General features: G+C 37.4%; 1 protein-coding gene across 15 annotated transcripts in view; it reads left to right on the top strand.

Annotated features, from left to right (window-relative positions):
• TENM2 (teneurin transmembrane protein 2) overlaps window positions 1-25,881 on the top strand; it is a 1,545,179-nt gene that overhangs the window by 505,627 nt on the left and 1,013,671 nt on the right. For all 15 annotated transcript variants that reach the window (XM_072145937.1, XM_072145941.1, XM_072145939.1 and 12 more), the window contains one exon: window positions 21,681-21,956. In XM_072145937.1, coding sequence (XP_072002038.1) covers window positions 21,681-21,956 — 276 coding nt within the window. The remainder of the gene's footprint in view (window positions 1-21,680; window positions 21,957-25,881) is intronic.

Genomic DNA, 25,881 nt, shown 5'->3' with positions numbered 1-25,881 from the left:
GCGCCGACTGGCTGCACGCGTGGTCCCACGAACACAGCAGGAGCAGGGGATCCACAGCAGAAGATCCTGCCCCAGTCTCCCCAGCTCCTGAATTTGCGAGTAGGAGGATATTGCTGCAGACATTCAAGCACGTATATACCATTCTCACTACCAAGCTAAGAGTAGAGGTGTCACGATCGCTATCAAAACATCAGTGGCGTTTCAGGAGATTAAGGTACTGAGGGACCTGGCGGGCAGATACGTCCTGATTGTTTACATGCTCAATAACAAGCCTTACACTTGAGCTTCACTCTATGCACCCAATTTACGCCAATTACACTTCTTTCACAAAATAAGGAGAATTTTGCAGAAGCATGCACAGGGAGAAATTATACTAGGAGGGAATTCCCATATTTTCCCAGATCCTGAGATGGATTGCTCCTCCGCTCCTATGAGGCGTCTGCAACACTTGGGTAGCAAGCTATGGCAAGCATACCTATATGACATATAGCGGGTGCAGCATAGCACAGAGAGAGACTATACTTTTCATTCTAGTGTTCACAACTCGTCCTTCAGAATTGATTTATTCCTGGTTAACAAATCCCTGCTTGCAAAGGTGGTAGACTCAACTATAGAAAGCATTACATGGTCTGACCCCGCCGCCATAACCCTTTCCATCTTGGACGCACTTTATCAAAAGTATATTTGACAGATATTTGAAAGAGATTTAAAAGAATATTTTAGGTTTAACTCCTCCTCTGTCACTAATATGGAAAGCACACAAGACCTACATTAGAGGTACATTCATCAAATTAAGGATCCAAGATAGGAAACTGAGAACCAGGGAGATTAGGAACGCTATGGAAGATATTGCTAGGTTAGATAGCGATAATAAAATTGCTCAGTCGCCTACTACTGCAGCAGCCCTACAGCAGAAACTTGAGCTACTGAAACTTCAGTTAATTCATGTTTATGATAAGAGATTTCTAAAAATGAGGGCCATGTATTATAGTAAGGGGGACAAAGCAGGAAAGATCCTGGCCAAAAGATTTAAGTCCAAGCAGTTAAAGGCCAAAATCCCCTATATATACACTTTGAACATTGGGGAAGTTCCTTACCCCAAGGACATCCCTAATAGGTTTAAAGACTATTATGCAGACTCATACAATCTGTGAGATGACCCCTTTACATATCAGTCAGCCCACAGAGAAATAAAAACTTTCCTAACCAACCTCCGTTTGAAGGCCCTATCAGCAAAACAACTGGAGAGTATGTCTCAACCAATCACGGCGGGAGAGATTTCCAGAGCCTTTAGAGAACTTCCATCATTACTTTTTTTTAGAAAGTAATGAAACATTAGAGTAACTTGTGTAGGGGGAGAAAGGTTCACTTTTCTCTAATAAGATTCATAGGTTGTACATTTTCTTGGACTATTGATTCATACCAACACTAACTTTTGCCCCTTTGATTCCTAATAATGTTTTTTATTATTTTTTTGTTATTCTTATAGAATTGATGATCATAAATTGTGAATTTATTTTTGTACAACCCAATGCAAATAAATGATCAATGTAACAGGTGCGATGTGAGAATAATATTTACAGTAATATTTAGTCTTTAATCACCTGCAAGTGAGAATTTCATTGGAATATTTATTATGGTGTTTCCTCTTGGGGACATTTTTGTTACTTGCCTGGATGTGGTCCTAGTATTTGACATACATTAAGATAATAAAACATTTTATTATGTGGAAAGTAACAAGAAATTGTATCTTGGGTTCAACTTTTTTTTCTGTAGCTGTGCCTCACAAAGTTCAGAAACAGTTTTCTTTCATGTGTTCCTGTCTCCCGAGGAAAAGGGGATAAGGCGATGTGTCCCTGGACAGGATCTATAACTCATTATGTCAATCAAACTCCACTTCAGAGGGGAATAAAGAGATTTGTATCTCAAAGCTGTGCATAACGACTTCTCGGCTTTTCATTTCATATTTATGAGGAGTTTACTTTGAAGTGTTTATCAGGCAATACGCAGAAACATGAGAGAGCTTTGCCTGCAACCATGTTCAAGTGTCTAATCTGTTAAATGCTTACTGAGCAGGCTACTTCATCTGTGCTTGCAATGTAAAACTAAGGCAAATAAATAAACTTTGTGTTTTGGTGGGTTTCGAAATACAAGAGCAATAATCATAGTGATGAACAAAACCCTTTAAAACGGCAATTAATTGTAATATGGCAAGTGAATCAAAGCTGCTTTATGCCACATGAAAAGGAGAAAGGCAGATTTTTCTTATAAGTTATACTAGGTATCAAAACAGGAGATGTGTAGAATATGCCCTACAAAACGGAAAGAATGCGCGTGGAATGATCACAGAGTTTTCCTCTGCCTGAACTGCGATGATGACTGTATCAAAGGAGTTTGGTTCTTTCTAGTCTTACTGAGTTTTAGGGCAACCCCTGGCAGCTGACCAAAGAACAACATCATCATCAGGCTTTGAAGATAAGTAGATTTTATACTTTCATACAGAGGGGAAACTGCATGTACTAGTTTGACATTTATGATTTAATTAGTTAGTTAGTTGAACTGTGTGTATTTTTCACTTGCGGATGTATCTGCTTTGGGAGTTCTGTCTTCTTTTCAATGATCATCTAAGATGCTCACAGACAAGCATTATGTTCAAGCTTGGATTTCTCCTTAAAGTGCTCACAGCATGCAGAATGTAAAAGGTTTATTCATAGATTGCAAGGACTGTTATCTAATCCAGTATCATATGAGTATGCAATATGAATGTCCTCACAATACTAATAATGTGTCTAGACAATAATAGACTCTTAGAATAACATAGATCATGTATGTGTCTGACTTTATTCACACAGCTAAAATTACATGATCTCAGTCAAACATGGTGATGGAGGTAATTTGATGGTATAGAGTTGGATGTTCGAACAAATACAGTTTGGCAACATTTCCTGCTGGAAACAATTTTTTAATGGCCGCCCCCAGGGCTGGCTTTATGGGTAGGCAAATTATTCTAAAGTTGTGTATTCAGGTTTAAAGTGAGGATTTCTGGTGCAATTTTTATATGTAAAAATCACTCCCAACAGATATTAACAGTTAATTTCTCCGTGTTCAAGACACTTAGGAACACATCTATATAATAGAATCTCCTCTCTTATAGGTAAAAAAGAAGTGAAATTCTGAAGTGTGTTCCCCCTCCAGATTCTTAGGCAGCAGGCAACAGGGAGAATTTCCTGCACATAGGAGCTGCTGCACCTTACAGATAATGAAACTATTCACTTTATATGTTATTACATCTTCATAAGGAATAATATCAACTAATGTTCATGTTTTTAACCCTCTCCTATGCAGAAGTATCTTAGAACACATTTGTTCTCTTATTCCATTTTATTTTGTGATCGTTATTTTTGCGAAAATTGAGTGATATGATGAACATTAGATCCTCTTTGCCTAATATGGCTACATATTAACACTGCGACCCAGAACATGTCCATAGAGTTATATGTAACACCAGTAACACACGTTGCTGAATTAAGTTTTTATTTCACACCATCACTTACATTACTTACACCTATGTTATGATGCTCTCGCTCAAATTCTTATGAAGCATGAAGGGTTCTGTTATTGTGCGGCTTATACAATGGTTCACATCTAAAAGTGACCTTTATTATCTCATTAGCTTGGTTTATGGATATACAGTTATATATTTGGGTTATCATTGTGTAAGGGAGCAAACAGTGATAGATCTGTGTGACGCTCAGTGCAATTTTCTGCAAAAATTGTTTGGTGTGCCCTGTGGATTTAACGTTCCCTTTGCTACATATTTTGGTGAATATACACATGTGGGGTCTGTATGATCTCCTCACATCTTACTGTTTTAGGAAAGTGTATTTTCTTTTATATATGTATTCTTGATTTGTACATATTTTAGAGGAAATTTCCAATTTTCATGCAATTTTTGCATTTTATTGCTGTTTGCTGCAAAGTTGCATGAATTCTTCTTTAAATTGTTATTTCTGGGGAAAAAATTGATTTTGACAAAATAAGAGCTATTTATTTTGTGCGTTATATATTTTTAAACATTTGTGGATAGCAACCAAATATGTCATGGTTTTTGTTTTAGCATTTTTGGGTGTGTGTCTATTTGTGTGTAAACCTCCACTTCGATGTGAGTTTTTGTTTAATTTGTGCTTATCCATATTCCAAATTATTAAGGTAAATGCATCGCCTGGTTGTCTGCTTTCAAAAATATATAGATTTTAGGGTAACCTTTACTTTTTAATCTGTTTTATTGCTATATTTTGCAAGTTGTGACTGTTGTGACTGAAAGCAGATATTTAATTTCAGTTTTAGTGATATTATGATTTATTTCTGTGAACATATCAATATGAGGCATTTGTGAACTCTACACATGTCCATCTATTACATTTAGGAGATAAATAATAAATAATAAAAAGTGTTTCTGTTTGAATCAAAATCAGATGAACTATAAACTCTTTAATGCAGAATTTTTTCAAACTTGATCACCAGCCACTACACTCAAAACACTATCTGTACTGCACAGAAACTGTTAGCCGTTAGTTCTCACATAGGGAAGACTATACGCTTCATGCAACTGCTGACTGCTTACCATACACTTTGTAAATATGCATACTGCTGTATAGATTCATTGCTGGTTTCTACTACCGATTCCTTTCTTCTCCATGTAATGAAAGCTTTCAGACCAGTCACTTTTTATTCCTGTATGCCTAAGCTATGCAGATGGTCAATGGATTTTCTTGTTGAAAAATCACTGAATTTGCTGTCAAATTATTTTATGAGAGAACCAAAGCATCATAAGAACTATATGCAACTTATAATTGGCTCAAATATAGGAAGAGTTAAGTTTCATCCACTTAGCTGCTGAGGAAGATTTGTGACAAGTAGCTTCACTACAGAAAATGCTATAACTCTGGAAAGACGGAGGTGAAAAGCATTATTCTGTTTATTTTAAATGGGGGATCACATGACAAATCAGTAGAAATTCACTAAGAACAGTTACATAATAAGGTTAATGTTTTTGTCAAATTGCATTCCACAAGCCATAGTTTATTTAACTTCTTGATGATTATAAGAGCTTCTGCAATAAACAGATTTTATTAAATGTTTTTGTAGATGAGAGTGGGAGGTCATTATCAGAACATTAGATGGAGAAGAGGGAGAATATGTAAGGATGGTGCAGAACTGTGTTGAGTATAACAGCTTTATTCTATTGAGGATGTGTACAAAGTGGCTAAGCTTCAGAATTTGGACACAAATAATTCTAAAACCTGTAAAGCTGTAATGAGCATGGGATTTGGAGTGGTAAGTTTAGTAAGGGGCTAATCACGTAGCACATCACACACCACAGAGTTCTAAGCCTAAGGTAAGAACTTTTTGTCCCAGTAACAATTTGTTTTGCTTGTTCTCTCTTTCCTGTGAACCATTGTAGTTTATTCTATCCCGAGGAGTCTTTCGAAAACACATAAGGTCCTCATTATATATAATATAATCTGCACGTTTTCCTGAGAAGTAATAGCCACTATTTTTACTGTTAGTTTTATCACTATCCTGTTTTCAATTTTGAACTATTATTATAATACTATTTTCTAATTTTACAGCATATGTAAAAATATGTATAGGAATAATTTTTAACAGATATATTTATATATACAGGTGAATGAATTGTATGTGTAAATTTAATAATAGACCTGCAGATAGATTTGGTGAAGGCAATAGTTTGCCTCAAAACTATTTTGACTGATTTTTTTTTTTTTTAACTGTCTGGTAATGAAAAAGCCAGTTTTTATTTCTACATTGTATAGCTACCTGTTTCATTCGTGTATCTTGAAGATGGAAGTATAAATGAAGTATGAAATGAAAGAATGTATTAAACAAGACGGTAACCACAAGTGCATGCATACTATTACAAAAATTAGGGTAAAAGAAGAAATATTGTAATCTTTTCTCTTTAAAATACCATTTTTTTGTATCAGACGGTTCCTTTTGATACTTCATTTTATGTGGTCAATAACTATTGAAATAATCCTGACATGTGTCCCTTTTTATTGTTATTATCTCTTCTATATTTGTATTTTACTTAAAGTGTAACCGTCATTTCAAAAAAACTTTTGATATGTTGTAGGGCAGGTAATTTTAAATCCTTTTGCAATTGGATTAGTTACCCGAATCTTGCTCCTTCCTCTTGTATTCTGCAGATTTCCCCTAGATGGCAGTGACTGCTCAGGTAGCTGTTACTATGGACACGCCCCCCTCCTCCTCCCTGCACTCAGCTGATCACCTCATGGCTCAGTACTGCAGCAGTCATGTGTCACTGCCCCAGCACTGTCATGTGCAGGGAGAAGCCCAAACTAATGTAATAACCAAGCACCTTCATCTTCTCTCTCCTCAGCTTTCCCTATCACTGAGTATAACAAATAATCCACACAGACATAAACTGCAGCCCCCCTCCCCCCATCACCTCACACAAGGAAGTGGCAGGAGACAATCTACAAGCTGTCCCTCCCCTCATGTGCTGTGCTGGAGTGTTACATAGACAGATAGATAGACAGATAGATGATAGACAGATAGATGATAGACAGATAGATGATAGACAGATAGATGATAGACAGATGATTGACATAGATAGATGATTGACATAGATAGATGATTGACATAGATAGATGATTGACATGACATAGATGATTGACATGACATAGATGATTGACATGACATAGATAGATGATTGACATGACATAGATAGATGATAGACATGACATAGATATGAGATAGATGGATAGGATATAGATAGCTCAGGTGTCATTGGTCAGCAGCAGGTTCTTGTGATGAGGTGACAGGAGGCAGGCTCCGCCCCTCCATCTTGCTGATTGCAGTTTTTTGAGAGCTGGAAACCCTGGTTGCTATGGGCCAAAAAAGATACTAAATGAGGACCAAGAGGCAAAATATTTTGAGGAATGATTCCCAGGGACACAGGGAGCAGAATTATGTATTTCAGTTTTTTTTGTTCAGAATGACGGTTACACTTTAAATATCTTTAAGAACATCTCTCTTGAGCCTTATTTACACTCAAACTGTTTAAACATGAATATCTATTGTCCTACTTGTCTTCTCTACTGGTATTGATATTTTTATCTGCTTAACAGATATACTAAGAACTGTACATAATTCTTGATAATGCAGTTGGCTTGATATGTTATGGTATTAAGTGAAATGTATAGGATGGCTGATATAGTTGTCAATGTCCTTTAGAATGAGGGCTTCTAACTCTTATGCAGTGTACACAGAAAATAAACAGCATATACCAGACTGCTAGATATTGTTTCTTGTAGAAAGATTTTGGAGTGTTCACTTCCCTTGGCAACTATAGATTTGATGTAAATCATTTAAAGGATTAAAGAGGTGCCCTAGTATGAAGTAATACTTTTATTATAACTCAATCGTGGAAATTTTAATAGTTATAAAGTCATGCTAATTTCCCAGGGGCTATGTCATCTGATCACCTGAGAGAGCCTAGTATTTTAATGTATACACCCCCCCCCCCCTTTCCTCCTTAGCCTATCTATGCACTGGGGGAGGCGGAACCGGGTGCGGAATAGGAACTGGGGTGTGCATACATTAAAATACTAGGCTCCCTAAAGCGCTCGGGTTATGTGGCCTGAGAGCGCCAGGATAATTAGCATACCTTTAACAACTCTGTATGTCTGGGATCAGGATATAGCTTTCCTTTGAGAAATCAATATTCAATGCAATATTTGCCTTGTAATATAACTGATACTGCCAGCAATATCAATATGATTAAGACAATAAGTTTGATAATCAAGTGCATTATCCTGCAAATGGAATTACATTTTTATTTAATATATTTCATTTTCAAACATCTCCTTTAAGCAAGGCAATTTATGATGAAGTTAAATCTGCCGAAATCTGAAAAAAAAAAAACATGGAAAATTATCAACATTTCAAATTGTCTCGTTAAGTAGGTGTTAACTCTTCAAAGACTGCCAGTAAAGCCATTTAGTCTAAGATGGGAAATTGTGCTACACACCAGCACCTATCACAGGTGTTACCAATGGGGGTGAGTGTTCGGATTTAGGTTTGTTATCCGGACTGAACCTTTTAATAAGCAGTTACTATTTTTTGTTTTTCATATTGGATAGCATTGTATAACATTAGGGTAAGAATCATTTGGTTGTAACATGGAATTTAAAGTGTTTCACTTTTTATCCCACCTTAAGCTTTTTATCATCCGGATAGTGTTTCTAGAAGTTACATACATGAAGTTGAATAAGAGGTTTCATGTTTAGGTGATTAGAGCATGGATATTTGGAGTTGAAATTCTATAGGATACTGAAACAATCTGGACTTTGGTTTAGTTAATTTGGACCAAGGTGCAGTAGCCTAGAAAGTGCAATATGGTGTGTATGGGTACAAATTTTAGGCATACAGAGTGTAGCCCATGATGTCATAAATCTGACAGATGTGCATTCAATTGATATAACAAAGATATTTTATCATTATGGCTTCCTTTCTTAAAGGAGCACAGAAATACTTCATATGGCATTCCTTTAACAATATTAGAGTACTTGGAGTGATTTTTGCTAGAAGCAGTTTTTATGGTCTAATAAAATCTTAACTGGTTAATATAAGTAGCCGTACTGTATACATGTGCTCTTCTTATCTACTCCGCAGTTTTGTTTTCCTAAAATGGAAATTCCTGAATTACAGCAAAGGATAGGAATAAAGTAACATAGACATCCAGACCAGAACAAAATAAACAGGACCTGAAGATGGTGCCTCGGGTGATAACGGCTGGCACTAGGATATGAAGCCAAGGTATCCCCTAAAGGGGATTATCATCTAGTAACCACTAAACAATATGGCATATCTCCCACTCAAAGGTAGTTCACTTGGATTCTCATCCAATACTGTGTGCAAAAAGTCCTTAAAAGCGAGCAGAGTTTCACACACAGCACTGCTACATCTCACAGATCATGAGATCCATTAGATGCCTATAAGACACACAGCTCTGCTATATCTCACTGACTTCTGCCTGCCTCCCCCTTGCGCCGGATCACTTATCTCCTTGTAGCTTGTAGTTTGCAGCCTCTCTCTCTGCTCACCAGGTGCTGACAGGATGTAATTAGTGAGTGTTTCTGAGAACCATGCAGGGTGCGTGGCTACAGTACACACACCAGAGACAACCAGAAACTTAGCTCCACAATCTCACACAAAAATCCAAGATGGCTGCCACACGACCCTAAATGAGGAGTTGCTGGATCGTGTCTAGGGGAAACTGAAATTGTGTACAGCAGGACTGATAGTGACAGGTTGGACTTATTAACAAAAATGCAGCATTTTACAGAGATAACAGTGAATTAGAGAATGTGTTATTTTGTTATGCTGAGTACATATAAGAAACTTGTCCTTGTGGGAATACTTCTTTAAGCAGAAAAATTCCATGGTGATGACATGAGCTAGTATAATGTAAATCTCTTTTAATAGTTGTATGTTTAACACAGAAAATAGTGCAGCAACACCATAAAACCAATAAAATACACAAATTGCAAGGCCCAAAAGAATTACACCCCCATGTACTGCATGAATTATGCACTATGATTACAAGCCATTATTTTTAATACATAATATAATATTTGAAGATTCCTTAAAGGACACCTGTAATCAGGTCTCTGTCACCACTACCTGTTGGAGCAGCTTCCAACAATTCCATCCCAGACGTTATCTAGTAAATTCATACATTAATCCATGTAAAATCATATTTTCTTTATTATGTAAATGAGTTTGGGCACATGGAGAAAGTGATGACACCCCTGTTACCTCTCCCATCCCCTCTCTTCCCTCTGATCAGGTCTGTGTGTAATGTACAGCATATATTTGGCACCAGTAAAGCATTGCTAGTGTCTGTGCTTTATCTGCTGCCATCCTCTGTTCTCCCATACACATGTGAGTGACACAGGCATCAGCTTCACAAGTAGCTGACGTGTTCTGCTACACATGGTTGCATCCTGGAACAGTTGAATCTCTCACACACACACAGGCTGCAGGGGGCACCAGAACCATAAAGTATAGAGAGGAGCAAGCACCATTATACCTCACATCATTATACAGACTGTCAGTCATGTGTATAGGAGTATCTCATACACACACAGGCTGCAGGGGGTGCCAGCACCAGGAAGCACATAAAGGAACCAGCACCAGGAGTGTCACATCATTATACAGACTGTCAGTCATGTGTATAGGAGTATTTCATACACACAGTCTGCAGAGAGCGGGGCCACCAAGAAGCACATAGAGGAGCCAGCACCAGGAGTGTCACATCATTATACAAGCTGTCAGTCATGTGTATAGGAATATATCTCCTACACAGCGGCTGCAGGTGGAGTGGCTGCCATCAACAGGACGCACATAGAGGAGCCAGAACCAGGAAGCACATAGAGGCTTCACCAGGAGTGTCACATCATTATACAAACTGTCAGTCGTGTGTATAGTAGTATCTCACACACACACAGGCTGCAGGGGGTGTGGTGACCAGAACCAGGAGGGTCACATCATTATACAAACAGTCAGTCGTGTGTATAGTAGTATCTCATTCACACACCAACTGCAAGGGGTGTGGTCACCAGAACCAAAAGGGTCACATCATTATACAGGTTGTCAGTCAAGCACTGGGGGATGGCTGTGCCTCCCACTAATGAATAAGCTGGACAGCAAATTTGGCACCAATATTCAAAAAAGGATCAAAAAGCAATCCCGGAAACTACAGACCTGTGTTACTTTCAAATAAATCTCCACCAACATGAATCGCTCTCACTATCATCATAGATTCAATAGATATTATTAATAAATGTTAATAATAACATAAGTTACTTTATGCAAAACAAGTTCTCAAAGAATAAGTCATAGATTAGTCTGAATGCAGACAATACATGTTATATATTGCAGGAAATGTTTACCATTACTGTTTTCTTTACTATAATGGTATTGATCAGTTAAAATAAAGTTTCTTAAATAGAGGTGCTTGGGTTTCTTAAAGTTGCTTGTTTTCAGTAGTTATTTTCCATTGTCTTTTTTGTTTCTGCATTCTATATGTTATAAAAATTGTCAGCTTGTTATGTTTCTGATAATGATTGTACAAGGCTACCATAAACATTGGTACCTTATATACTCGAGTATAAGCCTAGTTTTTCAGCACAAAATTTGTGCTCAAAAACCCTAACTCGGCTTATACTCGAGTCAACTAAAAAAATAAAGACAAAACTCACCTTTCTGACGTCACCCGTAGGTCCTCTTGTGTCTGAGACAGTCTGAGACAGAAGGGGACCTACGGGGGACGTCGGAAAGATGAGTACAGTGTTATTTTTTTTCCTACTACAGTGGTTGGGCAGGCTCCATGCTACAGGGGCTGGCAGACTATATACTGGGAGGCTGTAACCAATGCATTTCCCACCCTCGGCTTATACTCGAGTCAATAGGTTTTCCCAGTTTTTTTGTGTTGAAATTAGGGGTCTCGGCTTATACTTGGGTCGGCTTATACTCGAGTATATACGGTAATTTTATCCTCCAAAGAATAAGTCCTTGATTATAATAAGTTATAATTTACAGTATATACAGGATTGATTTTTGATCCTTTTTTAATATTGGCACCAATTATTTCCTTTTTAACAAAAAGTTTTGCAATGTTTTATTTTTGCTTTTTTTGTAATAAGGGTTCTGGACTTGGGAAGGACGGATGTGACAGCAAACTCTAAAGCTGAAACTGTCAACTGCCCAGGGTCAGCATTTTGTGGTGATAAATTGGGCATTTTCCCAGGGATCCCTGCCTAAAGGCCCCTCCTGTATGTGGACTTTTGTGGGCAGAGAATGTATTGCTCTTATAATACCCCTTGGTTGAATGGCCAGGTGAAGATGCTCATCGTCTATCTTCTGTCTATATATCTATCTTTTATCTGTATAGTTATCTATCCCCTATAATTTATCTTTTTCCTATCTATATGTCTATCTAGCTTTTAGTCTATACATCTATGTACTTATCTATCTCCTATCTTATCTATCCATCAATTGATTTCTCTCTTCTACTGTATCTATCTTCTATTAGATATCCATCTATCTATAATCTACTTTATATGTATGCATCTATCATCTCTCTATAAATCTATATCATCTTTTATCTTTTACAGTCCAATATTACAGAGTGTCTTACCATACTAATGTTTGTAAAATACAAATTGTTATTATTGTGCAGGGATAAAGGGAGCCTCTTACTGAATGTGACTGTTCATAAAATTGTTTTATTTTTGGGGCTATCACTTTTAGTTTTGTCCAGGACCCCACTTTGTCTAAAACCATCCCTTCACCTGCCTCATTATGGGCTATCCCTAACCAGTGGCCAGTAACTAGTTGACATTTCCTCCCTACGCCAAAGTGAAGACACAAAACACAGCTTACAAACAAATAATAGAAACAACAAAAACAATAAGAATTAAAAGCGGTCTCGGTCATAACAGAAAGGAAAACAAGGCACAAAATCAAAGATACAAAGGATTGTTTCAGAACAGTATCCAGGAATCGAAAAAAAAACAGAGGTATAGAAAGAGTAGCAAACTGAGTATAATGGTATAAAGAAGGTTAATCAAAACTAGCAAAACTGGACTTAATGAGAACAAAACACTTGGAGACCAGAACCTCAGCTCCAGGATGATTGGAGCAGAATTCTATCAATCAAAACAATGGGGGTCATTTACTAAGGGCCCGAATCGCTTTTTTTCGTCGGGTTTCCCGAATTTTTCAGATTTGCGACGAATTGGCCTGGGTTTTTGGCGCACGTGATCGGATTGTGGCGCCGGCAATGTGTCACTTGACACGCGCTTACCTGCACCCAAGATAGGACGGTGAACTCCGGCGAACTTCAGCGCAGCAGCGGCTGCTGGTGGACATTGGGCACACTACCTTAGTGAATCGCCGTAAGACCCAAATCCTCGACTGAGAATGCGTCGCTGGATCGCGACAGGACTGGGTAAGTAAATCTGTAAGTAAAGCTGGACCAGGGAAGACTGCAGGATAATAAGGGTGTGATGCAAACAACTCGAAATCAGCCAGCAAACTAAATACATGTTCACAAAAGCAAATAACAAATAAAACACAAAGACAAATCAACGCATCCTCAATTTTATTCCAAGTAGCTGCCCCAGATGTTATAACTTACATGTACCATTGAATGAAAAGTTTCACCAGCCAAAACATCACTAAACTAATTGCAGCCCTATCATGGGATCTACAGTAACTAGCACCATGCTTTAGATGTTATATTTAAGATTAGAATTGGATCTTTATTTATAGTTCACACTCCAAACTTGTCTTAAACTGCTTACATCTCTGGTTCTGTACTACACAGAATGGGAGATACAAGAAACTAGTTCCAGTTCCAAACAATGTTTTTAAAGGGAACCTGTCACCAGGAGACCCATTTTATGCACTCCTCTAGTCCCCACAGAGCATAGTACATACACTGCCAAAGTGTTTTTGTATAAAAAATTGGTTTTACAGAAAAAAAGATATGTTATATTGTACCTTTCATTAGCATCTGCTGTGTGACTAGGCAGTTGCCTTTTGGGAGGAGCTGGAAAGGAGCAGTCCCCCCCACCCTTGGGGAACAGCTCCTCCATGTGACCTTTTCAAATATATGAAAACACCCATCACTGGGCTTAGCGACGCCCCCTGCTCTTCTACAGCCAATCCCGAGTGAGGGGAGTTATTCATATATTTGGAAAGGTCACATGTTTCCCAAGGGGGGGGGGGGACTGCTCCTTTCCAGCCCCTCCCATTTGGCAACTGCCTAGTTACATAGCACATGCTAATGTAAGGTACAATATAACATATCATTTTTTCTGTAAAACCAATTTTTTATACAAAAACACTTTAGCAGTGTACGTACTATGCTCTGAGGGGACTGGGGGAGTGCTAAAAATGGGTCTCCTGGTGACAGGTTCCCTTTAACGGCCCTTATCGCTGGTTCTGGTTCTCAGTTTGGTTTTAGGTACTATAGAGCCCATATTGTAGCCTCTGAAGTGACACCCCCTCCCCAGCTTCTAAACCAAGACTCATCTCAGTCAAAAAATAATGTATATACTCAGCTCATTTGTTTTGGTATTTTCTTTATGTGATTGTTTAACTTTTAATACTGTGCACTACAAACAGTTTGTTAATGCTGTACCAACATTTGGAGAGAGACTGTAGACTGCACATCCATACATTATGCAATGATCAATTTATCGTACAATAGTGGATGCCAGTCTCTTTTTAACAAAATGGTTTTACTTTTTTCATTTACATCCCAGGCATGTGCCATTAAATGTTACTTGTCAGCAGCTTGCCTCAACAATACTAAGCCAACTGTAACTGAGCTCCAGAAGTCATCACATGACTGCAAGGTGGCCTTAATTGACAAACTCATACTTATTGACCCTATTTAAAAGCTTCTCACTCAGCTAAAGCAGTTCCCTACACTCTACTGATGAGATGCAAATACATTTTTTTCAGCCCTTTCTAGAGTTGGGAATCTGTTCCTTTTGGAACTGCAGCTTTAAATGGTCAAAAAAAACAGATGTGTAATTTTCAACCTACAGTAAATGTTGGAAAATCAAAGTCCACAAATGCAGCAACAACCTTTTTCTTGAGTTTTTTTCTAGATTTCCACTAGATTGCATGGGTTATTAAAAAGTTCCATTAGAAAGTACAAATTGTTTCACAGATAACAAGCACTTTTACAGGTCTGTAAAAATTAAAGTAAAGATTTTAAAGGAAAGTATGGAGTAGAAAGCAAAATTGCTAATTTGCATGGCTATGTTCTTATAAGGCTAACATCAAATGGTTAATTTTTAAAAGGGTCTTTCATACCTTACCTGGGGGAACTGTTAATTGAGTGGCATCAAAAATTCTTTTAAGGGTGTCTTTTATGTGTAATTGTTTTGTTATATATAATAAACACACATTGAACTTTCTAGAAATACTGCACAACGTTGAAGATGCAAGGTATTTTGATTACTATATGTATTATGTTGCATATCCACAATTTTCCACAGTTTTTAATTTAGATAACCTATTAAATATCATAGCATTTACACAACAAATGCCAAATTTACTTTTATAGTCAAAGCATCCATATTTTTATATTGGGTCTGAGGGCTGCATTTTCCATACCATTTCATTTCAAGGGGCTGCACCCTGGACCTATCAAAAGCCACAAAGAATTATAAAAAGCCATCCAGAAGTTATAAATACCAAACTACAGCACTAATACCACCCCAGAAACCAAATATTCCCTTCAGGCAATAACTAATTCAGACCCCAAACCAAGCAAGAAATAAAAATATCAACCTAGGAACACTCAAATACCAATACCGGACAATAAGTAAAGCGTCCAAACCAGATAATTTATAATAAAGACCCCAGAGCAAAAAATAATAGAGTAAATAAAAATAACGGAGAGTCCCAGGAAATATAAAAAATGGGAAATCCAGAGATATTGAAGACCCCATAGAAAATAAATATTTGATACCCTCCAAGCTGACTAATACTGGAGACCCCCAGTCAAATTATATTGCACACCCACAGAGCTGTAAAATGCTGGATGCTACAGATCAAACAGTACTAATACTCCAAAAAAGAGATGAGTGGACCTGAACTTTAACCCCTTCCCGCACCCTGACGTGATTCTACGTCATAGGATGCGGGTAGTTCCCGCACCTTGACGTAGAATCACGTCATGGCGATCGCCCGAGCTCAGAAGCTGAGCCCTTGCGATCGCCGCGGGATCCCAGTGGTACGCGGTAGCTGGGATCCCGCAGTAACAGCCGGGATCGCGACTATCGCGATCCCGACTGTTTAACCCTATAGACGCCGCGGTCATAGTGACCGCGGCATCTATGGTGTATTGGCGCGACGATCGGCACCCTCCGTGCAGGGCACGGAGGTGCCGATCGTTGCCATGGCAACCTAGAGGCACGATCAGGTCCCCTGGGCTGCCTATGGCAGCTGCCTGCTAGGATCGTGCACTGTGCACGATCTAACAGTGCAGCTGTCAGCCTATGCAGAATGCATAGGCTGACTATGTCATATGCTGCAATACATTAGTATTGCAGCATATTACAATGAACAAGTGATCAAATGATCACTTGTTCATGTCCCACCCTGGGACAAAATAAAACAGTAAAAAAAAAGTTTTAAAAAAAGGTGCAACTAAAAAAAAATTATTTAAAAAGAATAAAAGTCCCCTTAAGTCCCGTCCCATGCAGTAATCATATAAAACATAAAAAAAGTGAAAATCACCAAAAAAACCACAACATATTGGGTATCACAATGTCCGTAACAACCCGTTAAATAAAATAAAATGGTCACTGAACCCGTACGGTGAACGCCGTAAAAAAAAACACAAAAAAAACCTCACAAAAATTATTAAATTTACACATCTGACCGCATAAAAAGTGCATAAAAAGTTATCAAAAAGTAAAATGTACCCCAACATGATACCAAGAATAAGTACAGCTTGTCCCGCAAAAAATAAGCTCTAAACCAGCGCTGTAAACAAAAAAATATAAATGTTCTGCCCATTGTTACATGGTGATACAAAAACAAGTAAATGTCTCACAAAATGAGTTCTATATTCTGCAAAACAAGTTCACCATAAAAAAGCCATGTAAATGGGGTATCGCCGTAATCGTGATGACCCATAGAATAAAGATAACACATTATTTTTATGGTACGGTGAATGTCCGAGGAAAAAAATGCTAAAAACCATAAACAAGAATTAATGATTTTTTTAACCATCACCAAGAAAGAGTTAATAAAATCTGATTATTGGCTATTGAGCGCCCCTGTAAATGATGTACCTGAAAAGTGGATCTCATCCACAAAAAAATAATCCCCCATATGTCCAAATTACAAAAAAATAAACATTTTATAGCCTGTAAGATGTGACGTTGCAGATCTGCTCTGAATGGCGCCTCCTTCCGTTCTATGCCCGGCCGTGTGCCCGTACAGCAGTCACCACCACATATGGGGCATCCTCTGACTCGGGAGACGTTGGGTATCAAACTTTGTGGAGTTTTTTGTAATTTAATACATTGTGACGGTTTAATTTTTGGCCAAAATTAATATATTGTCTAAAAAAAATGACAGCTTGTAAATTAGACCTCCATTTTGTTTTAACCACTGTGAAGCATCTAAAGGGTTAACATACTTCTTAAAGTTGATTTTTTACACATTGAGGGGTGTAGTTTCTAAAATGGCATGATTTATGGGGGTTTACTGCTGTTTAGGCCTCTCAGAGTCAGTTAAAGCTGAGGAGGTGCCTCTAAATAAGGGTTTTGGCGTTTTTCATAAAAATGAGAAAAATTGCTCCCAAAATTCTGAACCTCCTAACAACCTAGAAAAGAGAGAAGATGCATAAAACCCTATGCCAATATAAAGCAGACATTGCGGAAATGTTAGTTATAAAGTTACTTGGGTGCTATGACTATCTGCCTGAAAAGCAGAACATTTTGAACTATGAAAATGAAGAATTTTTAGAAATTTTTGCCAAATTTAAGTTTTTTTCATAACTTAACACAAAAGATATCATCAAAATTTGAATATTACTTTGAAGTACAATGTGTGACGGTAAAACAATCTCAAAATCCCCTGGATATGTTAAAGTGTCAAAAAGTTATAACCTCCTATAATGATACAGGGCAAATTTTAAAAATCAGGCCTGGTCCTAAAGGTCTAAAATGGCATAGACACGAAGGGGTTAAAGGGATGTTTCCATTTCAGCTAATTAATGGTTTTGTTTGTATGATAAAAAATTATACAATTTTCCAATAGACTTTCAGTCTCAATTCCTCACAGTTTTCAAGATTTCTGCTTGCTGTAGAAAGCTTCATTGTTTATTTCCAGTGACCAGAAACCTAATGATGGTCAGACAGGTGCACGGCTCATTATACCACACAGCTCTAATTACGCGCTATAATACTTACAAGCAGCGCACCTGTGTTACCATGGTTAGATTTTTGACCACTGGAAATAAACAATGAAGCTTTTTATAGAATGACAGCAGAAAATTGTAAGGAAATCATATAGAAAGTATATTGGAAAATTGTACTTTTTTTCATCATACAAACAATAACATTAATTTGCTGAATTGGTAATACCAAGTTCTGGTCTGTTGTTCAGATGCATCCTGCACGACCCCTACATATTGATGGATTGGCAGCTGTGCAGCTTATCTGGCTAATTGACACCCACACCTACTAGCCTTTAGCTAGTATTTAGGGTCACCAATTTTCCGGACTGGTCCAGCAGTATGTCTAGCTCATGCAGGATGCACCCAAACCCTGTACCCAAACTTAAAAAGGAATCCTGTTCATCTCTTCTCAAGACTGCCAGAGTAGGGAGTACTAATACTCATGCCTTCAACAGTAGATATGATCAGGTTGGCCAACATTAAGGTTAAGTGGGTTAGTCCTAATTTTGTGACAAAATTCAGTTTTGGACCTGGACTTCTGGCCAAACTTTGACCACAGCATAAACCCCAATGAAATCAATAGAGACGCCAATTTTAACATGCAAAAATTGGGGAAGTATGTGCAGTTATATATGCTGTGGGTGTTTAGACACAGTTATGTACATAGGGGATTAAACAAGTAATGAAAAAAACTGAATTGAAAGATGATTGAATTTTTAATTCCAGTAATGCAGATTTGAAAAATTTCAAGTAAAGTTCTGGGAATATGGAACTTATATTGGCACTGGCAAAACCAAGTTGTGTGGAATCAATGCTTTGCTCATCTTAATAAATGGAAGGATGTCCACATTGGCTGTAGAGAAGAGGATCCTCTTGTCGTTTATGACACATCTGGCAGTGCTAAACACACCTTTTACAATAGCTATAGGGAAGGAAAGCACCTGAAAAGGCATAGAGCGCAAGCTCTGGCCACATGTCCACTTTTCCCACCTAGAAATTAAATGAGGTGGACCCATCCTTCAGTACCAGCAGACATGTGCACAGATAATACTCCACCATGTGAGTCACATTCTGCCTCCTGGTACCTATGGTGGGGGTTGAAAAGAAGTTATAATTGTGTTTTGCATTTTGGCCATGTGCACAATGCATTGGTGATTTCCTCCTCTTTGTGCTGCTACTAAGCTCTTCGTGTTGGGTGGGAACTCTGTCAGTAGTGCCTGCACCAAAGTGTGCTTGTGCACACTAGTATTGGAATGAAGTATGCTACACTATCCTTGTAGAGTTGATCTAGCACTGTTCAGTATCTGGATAACTCTGGTGTCAAAGCGCAGGCACTGGAGTATATTGTGGCTCATGGTCAGTCAGGCTGCTCAAAGCAAGGATAAGCTTATCAAATTTTTAAATTGCACCCCACAAGCTATTTAAATCAGCCCTTGTTAACAGTTTAAGTATCGAAATAAAAACAAAATGCGGAATTTTCACATTTTGACAGTAAAATTATTATTTAGCACTAAAGCCTCCGTGTTCATGCAGGATAAAATTAGAAAACACTTGATAGATTTTGTAATGCAGTTTCTCTTGAGTCTAGCAATACCCCACATGTGAATGTAAACCGCTTTATGGTCCCATAACAGAGCACAGAAGGGAAGGAGCGTCATCACTCTTTTGGAGGGCAAATTTTACTGAAACAAATTTCAGGTGCCATGTGCTTAGCCTATAACAGTGGTGGCTAACCTATGGCACTGGTGCCAGAGGTGGCACTCAGAGCCATTTCTGTGGGCACTCAGGCCATCACCAGAGATGACTTCCAGCATCTTCCTGCCGTCCCAGACAGCCCAGGACTTGCTGTGCACAGAGCTTGGTTGTAGTTTGGGCACTCGGTCTCTAAAAGGTTCGCCATCACTGGCCTATAACATACCAGAACAAAAGAAACCCATAAAAAGTTACCTCATTTGAAACTAAACCCCTCAAAGAGTATAGTAACTATTTTGGGGTGCCTATACCCTATTGATTACATTTTAATAACTTTCTTGGTATTCTGATATATATTTTTTTACTTTCATTTTTTGTTTTATATGCCATATGGCATAGATATCATATTCTATGGGTGAGTAAGATTATGGCGCAAAAATTTGTTTTTGCACCGCCCTCTTCTAAGTGGCGTAGCATTTAGATTTTTTTTGTTGATGGAGCTATATTGGGGCTTATTTTTTGTGGAATGAGTTTTACTTTTTATTGAAATCATTGTGGTGTAAATATAACATTTTGATGACTTTTTTTTTTCTTTTGTTTGGTTGGATATGCAAAAAACTTTTATTTGGTTCAGTAATGATCTAATTTTATTGTACGGGTTGCCGTGGATGCAGTGATAACCTATGTGCGGATTGTGTGATGATTTTCACTTTATTACATATGTGGTAGTTTTGTAATACATGGGGCATTTAGAGTACTGTTTTTAATTTTACACTTGAACAAGTGATCATCAGAGCATTAAACAAATGATTTATGGTTGTGTATTAGAGTGAATTAGAGTATTAGAGTAGTCAGCCTATGCAGATATATAGGCTGATATCCACAGTGACTAATCCTGTCGGATACAGGATCTGTCTCTTAGCAGCTGAATACAGTCCAGGACACTGAACACTGTATACTAGATAACATGTTATTTATGTTCTACAGGTCAGTACTATTACGGGGACAGTACAATTATCCCATTTATATGTGGAAGCCCTATAGGCACCACGGTCATGTTTGATGCCTAAAGGGCTTAACAGAATTCAACAGAATGACCCAGACATAGTTTTGTGCCTGCTCCATAGTTTTGTCTAAATCTGCATGAAAAAAAAAAAAAGTCTTTGGAGCTTACATGTGTATTTATTATGTGCTCAAGCCACAATTGTCTTGTGGTTTTACTTAATCATCGTTTGAGTCACATTTGTGGCTAGAACCCGACACAATTGTGTTTCATGGAGTAGATTGAACGTGCACCATGAATAAAAGGTGTGACTGTGTCACATCTTACAAACAGACACGATTAACTAAGAGCATGCAACATTTGTAAAGGTGTTCTGCCATGGTTGAAAAACACGGTTGCTTCCTTCCAAAAACAGTGCCACACCTGATCATGGTTCGTGTAGGTGTCACAGCTCAGGTGTATAGAAATTAATGGAGCTTAATTGCAATACCACATACTTTCCATTTTCAGATGTGACTCTGTTTTTGGAACAAAGTGCACCAAGTTCAACCTCGGGAGAACCCGTTTAAATAATGTGGTGCATAGTGCACATTAGTGTGACAAACTGCACTAAAGCAGATTGCACCAGACATCATTTCACTAATTTATTTTATTTTCATAGCAATACACAGGCAGTCCCAGGTAACATACAAGATAACAGTTTATAGTTTTAACTCCAGACAAAAATTTGACAATTCTATTTTAGTTTTGTGCTGTCATGGGAACAAGGCTGATCATTGCAGCCTGTTACTAAAGTAAAGCATCCAGAGAGCTTCACCAGAGGTCACAGTGGGCAGAGTGGTCCTTCTGTAACTAGGGGTCATCTGTAAGTTGGGTGTCCTTAGGTCGGGGACCATCTTTATGCCTTTTAATATGTGTGCTTTTTCTTTTTTCTTCAAGGGACAAACTTCACTTTGGCTGAACTTGGAATATGTGAACCCTCTCCACATCAAGGTGGCTTTTGCTCGGATATTGGAATACTCCACCAAACTTATGCCTTGAGCACCGGATCTGACATTGAGTCAGACAATGAGGGAGGAATGTCTCCTGAACATGCAATTCGTTTATGGGGGAGAAGTATAAAATCCCGGAGAAGCTCTGGTCTGTCAAGTCGTGAAAACTCAGCTCTGACACTGACTGACTCTGACAATGAAAATAAATCAGATGAAGAGAACGGTAGGATTGCTTTCCAAATACAGATTTAGCTCAAATTAAGATAAAAATGAATAATGTTCTTTAGGAGAATTAATTATCCCCTCACTTACAGCATCTTAAACAATACGCTATTACAAACCTGATTAACTTTCCAATAAAACACTTGACTATGAGATATTATTTATTAAACGTGTTGGTTTTATATGTAAAAAGTTAATGTACCTGTGAAAAAGCATTTAGATTTTTTATTGAGCAAATGGAAAACACAGATGAGCCAAAACTAATTGCAATAAAATACAACTTAGGAGTATTTATTGCTGCTGCTAGTTTAAAGCATAGGAGTCATCTGAAATACAATGCAAAAAATGGATGCATAAATAGATTTGCTTTAGATCCGCCCATAACAATCTAGTCTTTTCAGAAGAAGTCATTGTCCTCTGAAATGTTTCCTAAATTTATGATGTTATCATAAAAAAGATTTTCAATTTAGAATAGAAGTGTTAATGCTTTATTTCTTACAAAAAGGGTATTTTTGATTTGGAAAATCTTTTTGTTGCATATGATAATAAATTACATAGTGAAAACTATTTTGTGTTCTGAAATTTGCTCTTTTAAAAATCTATTTACTTTGTGTCACCATATGCTATGGTTTTGCCCTTTGGAATACTACATAAAAGACTTAACAAAAGGAAACATACAAGACACAGATGCAGAAGGGAACGAGAACCCTTTTGGCAAGAGTTTATAATCTTACAGTTTGTCTTGTTTCCCTTTCATTTCTATTTATTGTGAAGACTGAACAAACACTTGAAGCTTCACAATTATGGGGAGGAAAATTGATCCCCATAATGAGTCGTAGTGCGATTCAGAGCTCTGATGATCACCATCTGTTGAGATGCAGAAAGTTCTCTTAAATCTAAACTCAAAATGTTGTTACTGTCTTGATTGCCAGCCATAACTAGAAGAAATTATTAATTGACTTTCAATAAGAACAGCTAAGACTGAAAATTGTGTGTATTTTATCAAGTCAAACTGAATTTTTTTTTCTTATTTTTTTCTTTTGCATTGGACTGAGGTGAAACATTTAACGGTATAAAATTCTTACTGTTATATAAATTTAAAGTGCATTTACACACGTGTTAATGGCTGTCATAAAAACCATACAGTCTCAACTGTATAAAAGTATGTCACAATTTACATGTTTTATACTCTGTATATGCCTCTGTATAGAGCAATGTTGGTGCCTTTTACCTTACAGTTAAATAATGGAATTCCAACAGATGCAAAACTAGAATTTTAAAGAAAAGTCTCCATATTGGAGAACAAGGTAAACACACACTCAGTAAGAACTTTATGCAAAAATGGTTCACTGCAGTTCAATATATAAAATTATGGCCTGTTTTACCATATAAATTGCAGGAGGAATTAAAGGGAACTTGCATCCAAAAACACTACCAGTGTGTTTACCGCTTTCGAGAACATGTTTCTTTACTGGGCCATTGTGGTTGTATCTCCATAGAAATGCAGATCTCAGTACTGAAGTCAAGCTCTTTTAAACTCAGAATTATCCCTCTGCTGTGATTGACATGATGCATCAGACTTTGGAGGAACCCTTTTGTGACTTTCCTTGAAGCAGGACCGTCAATTACAGCAGAGACCATCTAAAGTGGGTAAAACTTGACTTCAGTGATGAATTTCCCTGCCCTGTGACTTAATGCAACCAATTTATCTCACTTCTGAGTTGATTTTCTCATTGATGCCACCGAGCTGGGCCATGAAAGATGTGAAAGGTGTTTTACAAAACACTGAGCAGTTTATAAGGCCAATTTCTGTTGACAGGTTCCCTTCAAGAAAAATAATAAAACCTAGACTGAGTCAGTTTTCAGTCAAAAATAAATGTATGTGGGAGGATATGTGGATAAGAAGAAGAGGTACAAAGGGGATATACTGTATGATAAAAAGTGTCATAACAGGTATATATAAGATTGGTGGTGATCCACGTAGCACCAATCCTGTAATGGCTGCTTTGGTCAGAGCTCCACTGATAAAAAAAACATATCAACTATTCTTTTTATTGGCAATCGGCTTCATGTTTGGCATAACCTCTTTAGTTTAAGACAATTTTTTCTGTAACATGGAAGGAAGATTCCAGATTGCACACTTGAAAATGGTTTACTGTTTATTACACTTTCCACAGGGAAAATTTTGGGATTTAAGGAGGAATTTCTTAAATGAATGTAGCCAAATGCTTGACTTCATACTTACTAGCGATGTGCCTTGTTAGCCGTGTTTTATAAAGAAGTACTGCTGACAATTTACAGGTGTTTGTCGATCTGTCATTATTTTTTAGCCTTGTTAGCTGCTAAGCACTGTATGGTATAATGATATGCTAGCATGAGGAAATGAGTCAGCACCATTTATTGTGGTTTTACTAGATTCTATAAAATCATTCATGATTCAAGAAAGGTCAAAGATGAGCGAGCAGTCATAAGATAAAGCCATTGTTTCCTAGATTTAGTTTGTTTTTCCATAAAGTCCACTATGAAATCTAGTTTATGGTCTTAGTGACTCATCTTTATGTATAAAAAGTATCTAAAAATATCTTGGCTTATTTCTTTACATTTTGCTATACCGCCATTTACAATTTGTAGTGTAGGGGTGTCTGGAAATAGACAGTGAATGGGAAAAAGAAACACATTTTTTAATTTTATTTTTTACTTTTTCTCTGAGGTGTTTTATGGCATGGTTTAAGTTTTTTGACATGAATGATAGTGATGAAGAAATACAAAATAGCTAATTACCTTATCGTTTTGATGATCAGATTTTTCGACAGATTTACAGAATTATGAAGCAGGTATCTTACTTACATTTTTGGAGTATGTTATGAGCTCTTTAGCTGCCTTTTGTAAGTCAGATTTATAAAGGTTAATATAGTTTTGTAAATGTGGTTCCATTTTCTTACTTCAGATGCTCATGTTTGGAGTAGGTTTTCAAATTTGGCTAAAAAGCCGCAACCAGTTTCCAAGTATTTCATGTGCTACTGGATGACTCAACTTGCAATATCTTGAAAACTCACACTTCATAAAGCAGTCTAACACATTTTAACTCATATTGCAGAACTTGAGCAAGTTTTGTAAAGTAAAAAATGTTGTTGGTTGACTTTGTGACTATATTGAATCACTTTGAATACATAAAAGTGACAAAAATACAAATATATATTTCCTCCCATTTATTGTTTTTATTTTGGAGGATGTAGAGGTAGCATTGAGGGCTAAGCAACATTTTCTACATGGTGGTTTTCACAAGAGCATTATCTCTAGCACTGCCAATTAGTATTTGTTAACCAAGCTAAGCAAACTCATGGCAGATTCCTAATGGCGTGTATTCTGCGTGTCCATTACGCATCTGTTGCATTGGTTTGAAAACATAACACCTGGTTTTGCAACCTAAGCAGTGAAAAAAAATATCAGTTTATTTTTTTGTGGACTCAAAAGTACTTTCACCTTAAGTCATATCACTGATTTGTATCTAGGAGACCTAGACTTGGAGGATAAGTTGTTAAAAGATATTGTAAGAATTTACAAATGCCCTGGCAAATGGTTAGACAAGGTATAGTGTGAATGAAGCTTGAAAAAAGAATACAAGGGTGAGAAGACAACAAAGTTGCTCCTACCGTTTTTCAGTCTGTAGAAATCCATCAGGCAGCACAGGGGTTACATTTTCATTGAATGGGCCTTGTATATCTAGGAAATTACTTAAGTAAAAAGTTGGCACTTAGTAATCTTCATGCACAACTGAAGGCAGTGGTGGCTTCTACTGTAGTCAGTGGCAAATCTACAGCATGATACATGGCAGATATGATCTACCTGAGGATTAGCCCTAATGCCATTGAGCAGTGTCATTATTATTTTCCACGCAAAACAAGTAGCTGCCTTTTTTAATGGTG

The sequence above is a fragment of the Engystomops pustulosus genome, chromosome 4 (assembly GCF_040894005.1).
Source record: "Engystomops pustulosus chromosome 4, aEngPut4.maternal, whole genome shotgun sequence".
Lineage (NCBI taxonomy): Eukaryota > Metazoa > Chordata > Amphibia > Anura > Leptodactylidae > Engystomops > Engystomops pustulosus.
Note: the sequence above shows the minus strand (reverse complement) of the source record. Positions and strands in the feature narration are given on the sequence as shown.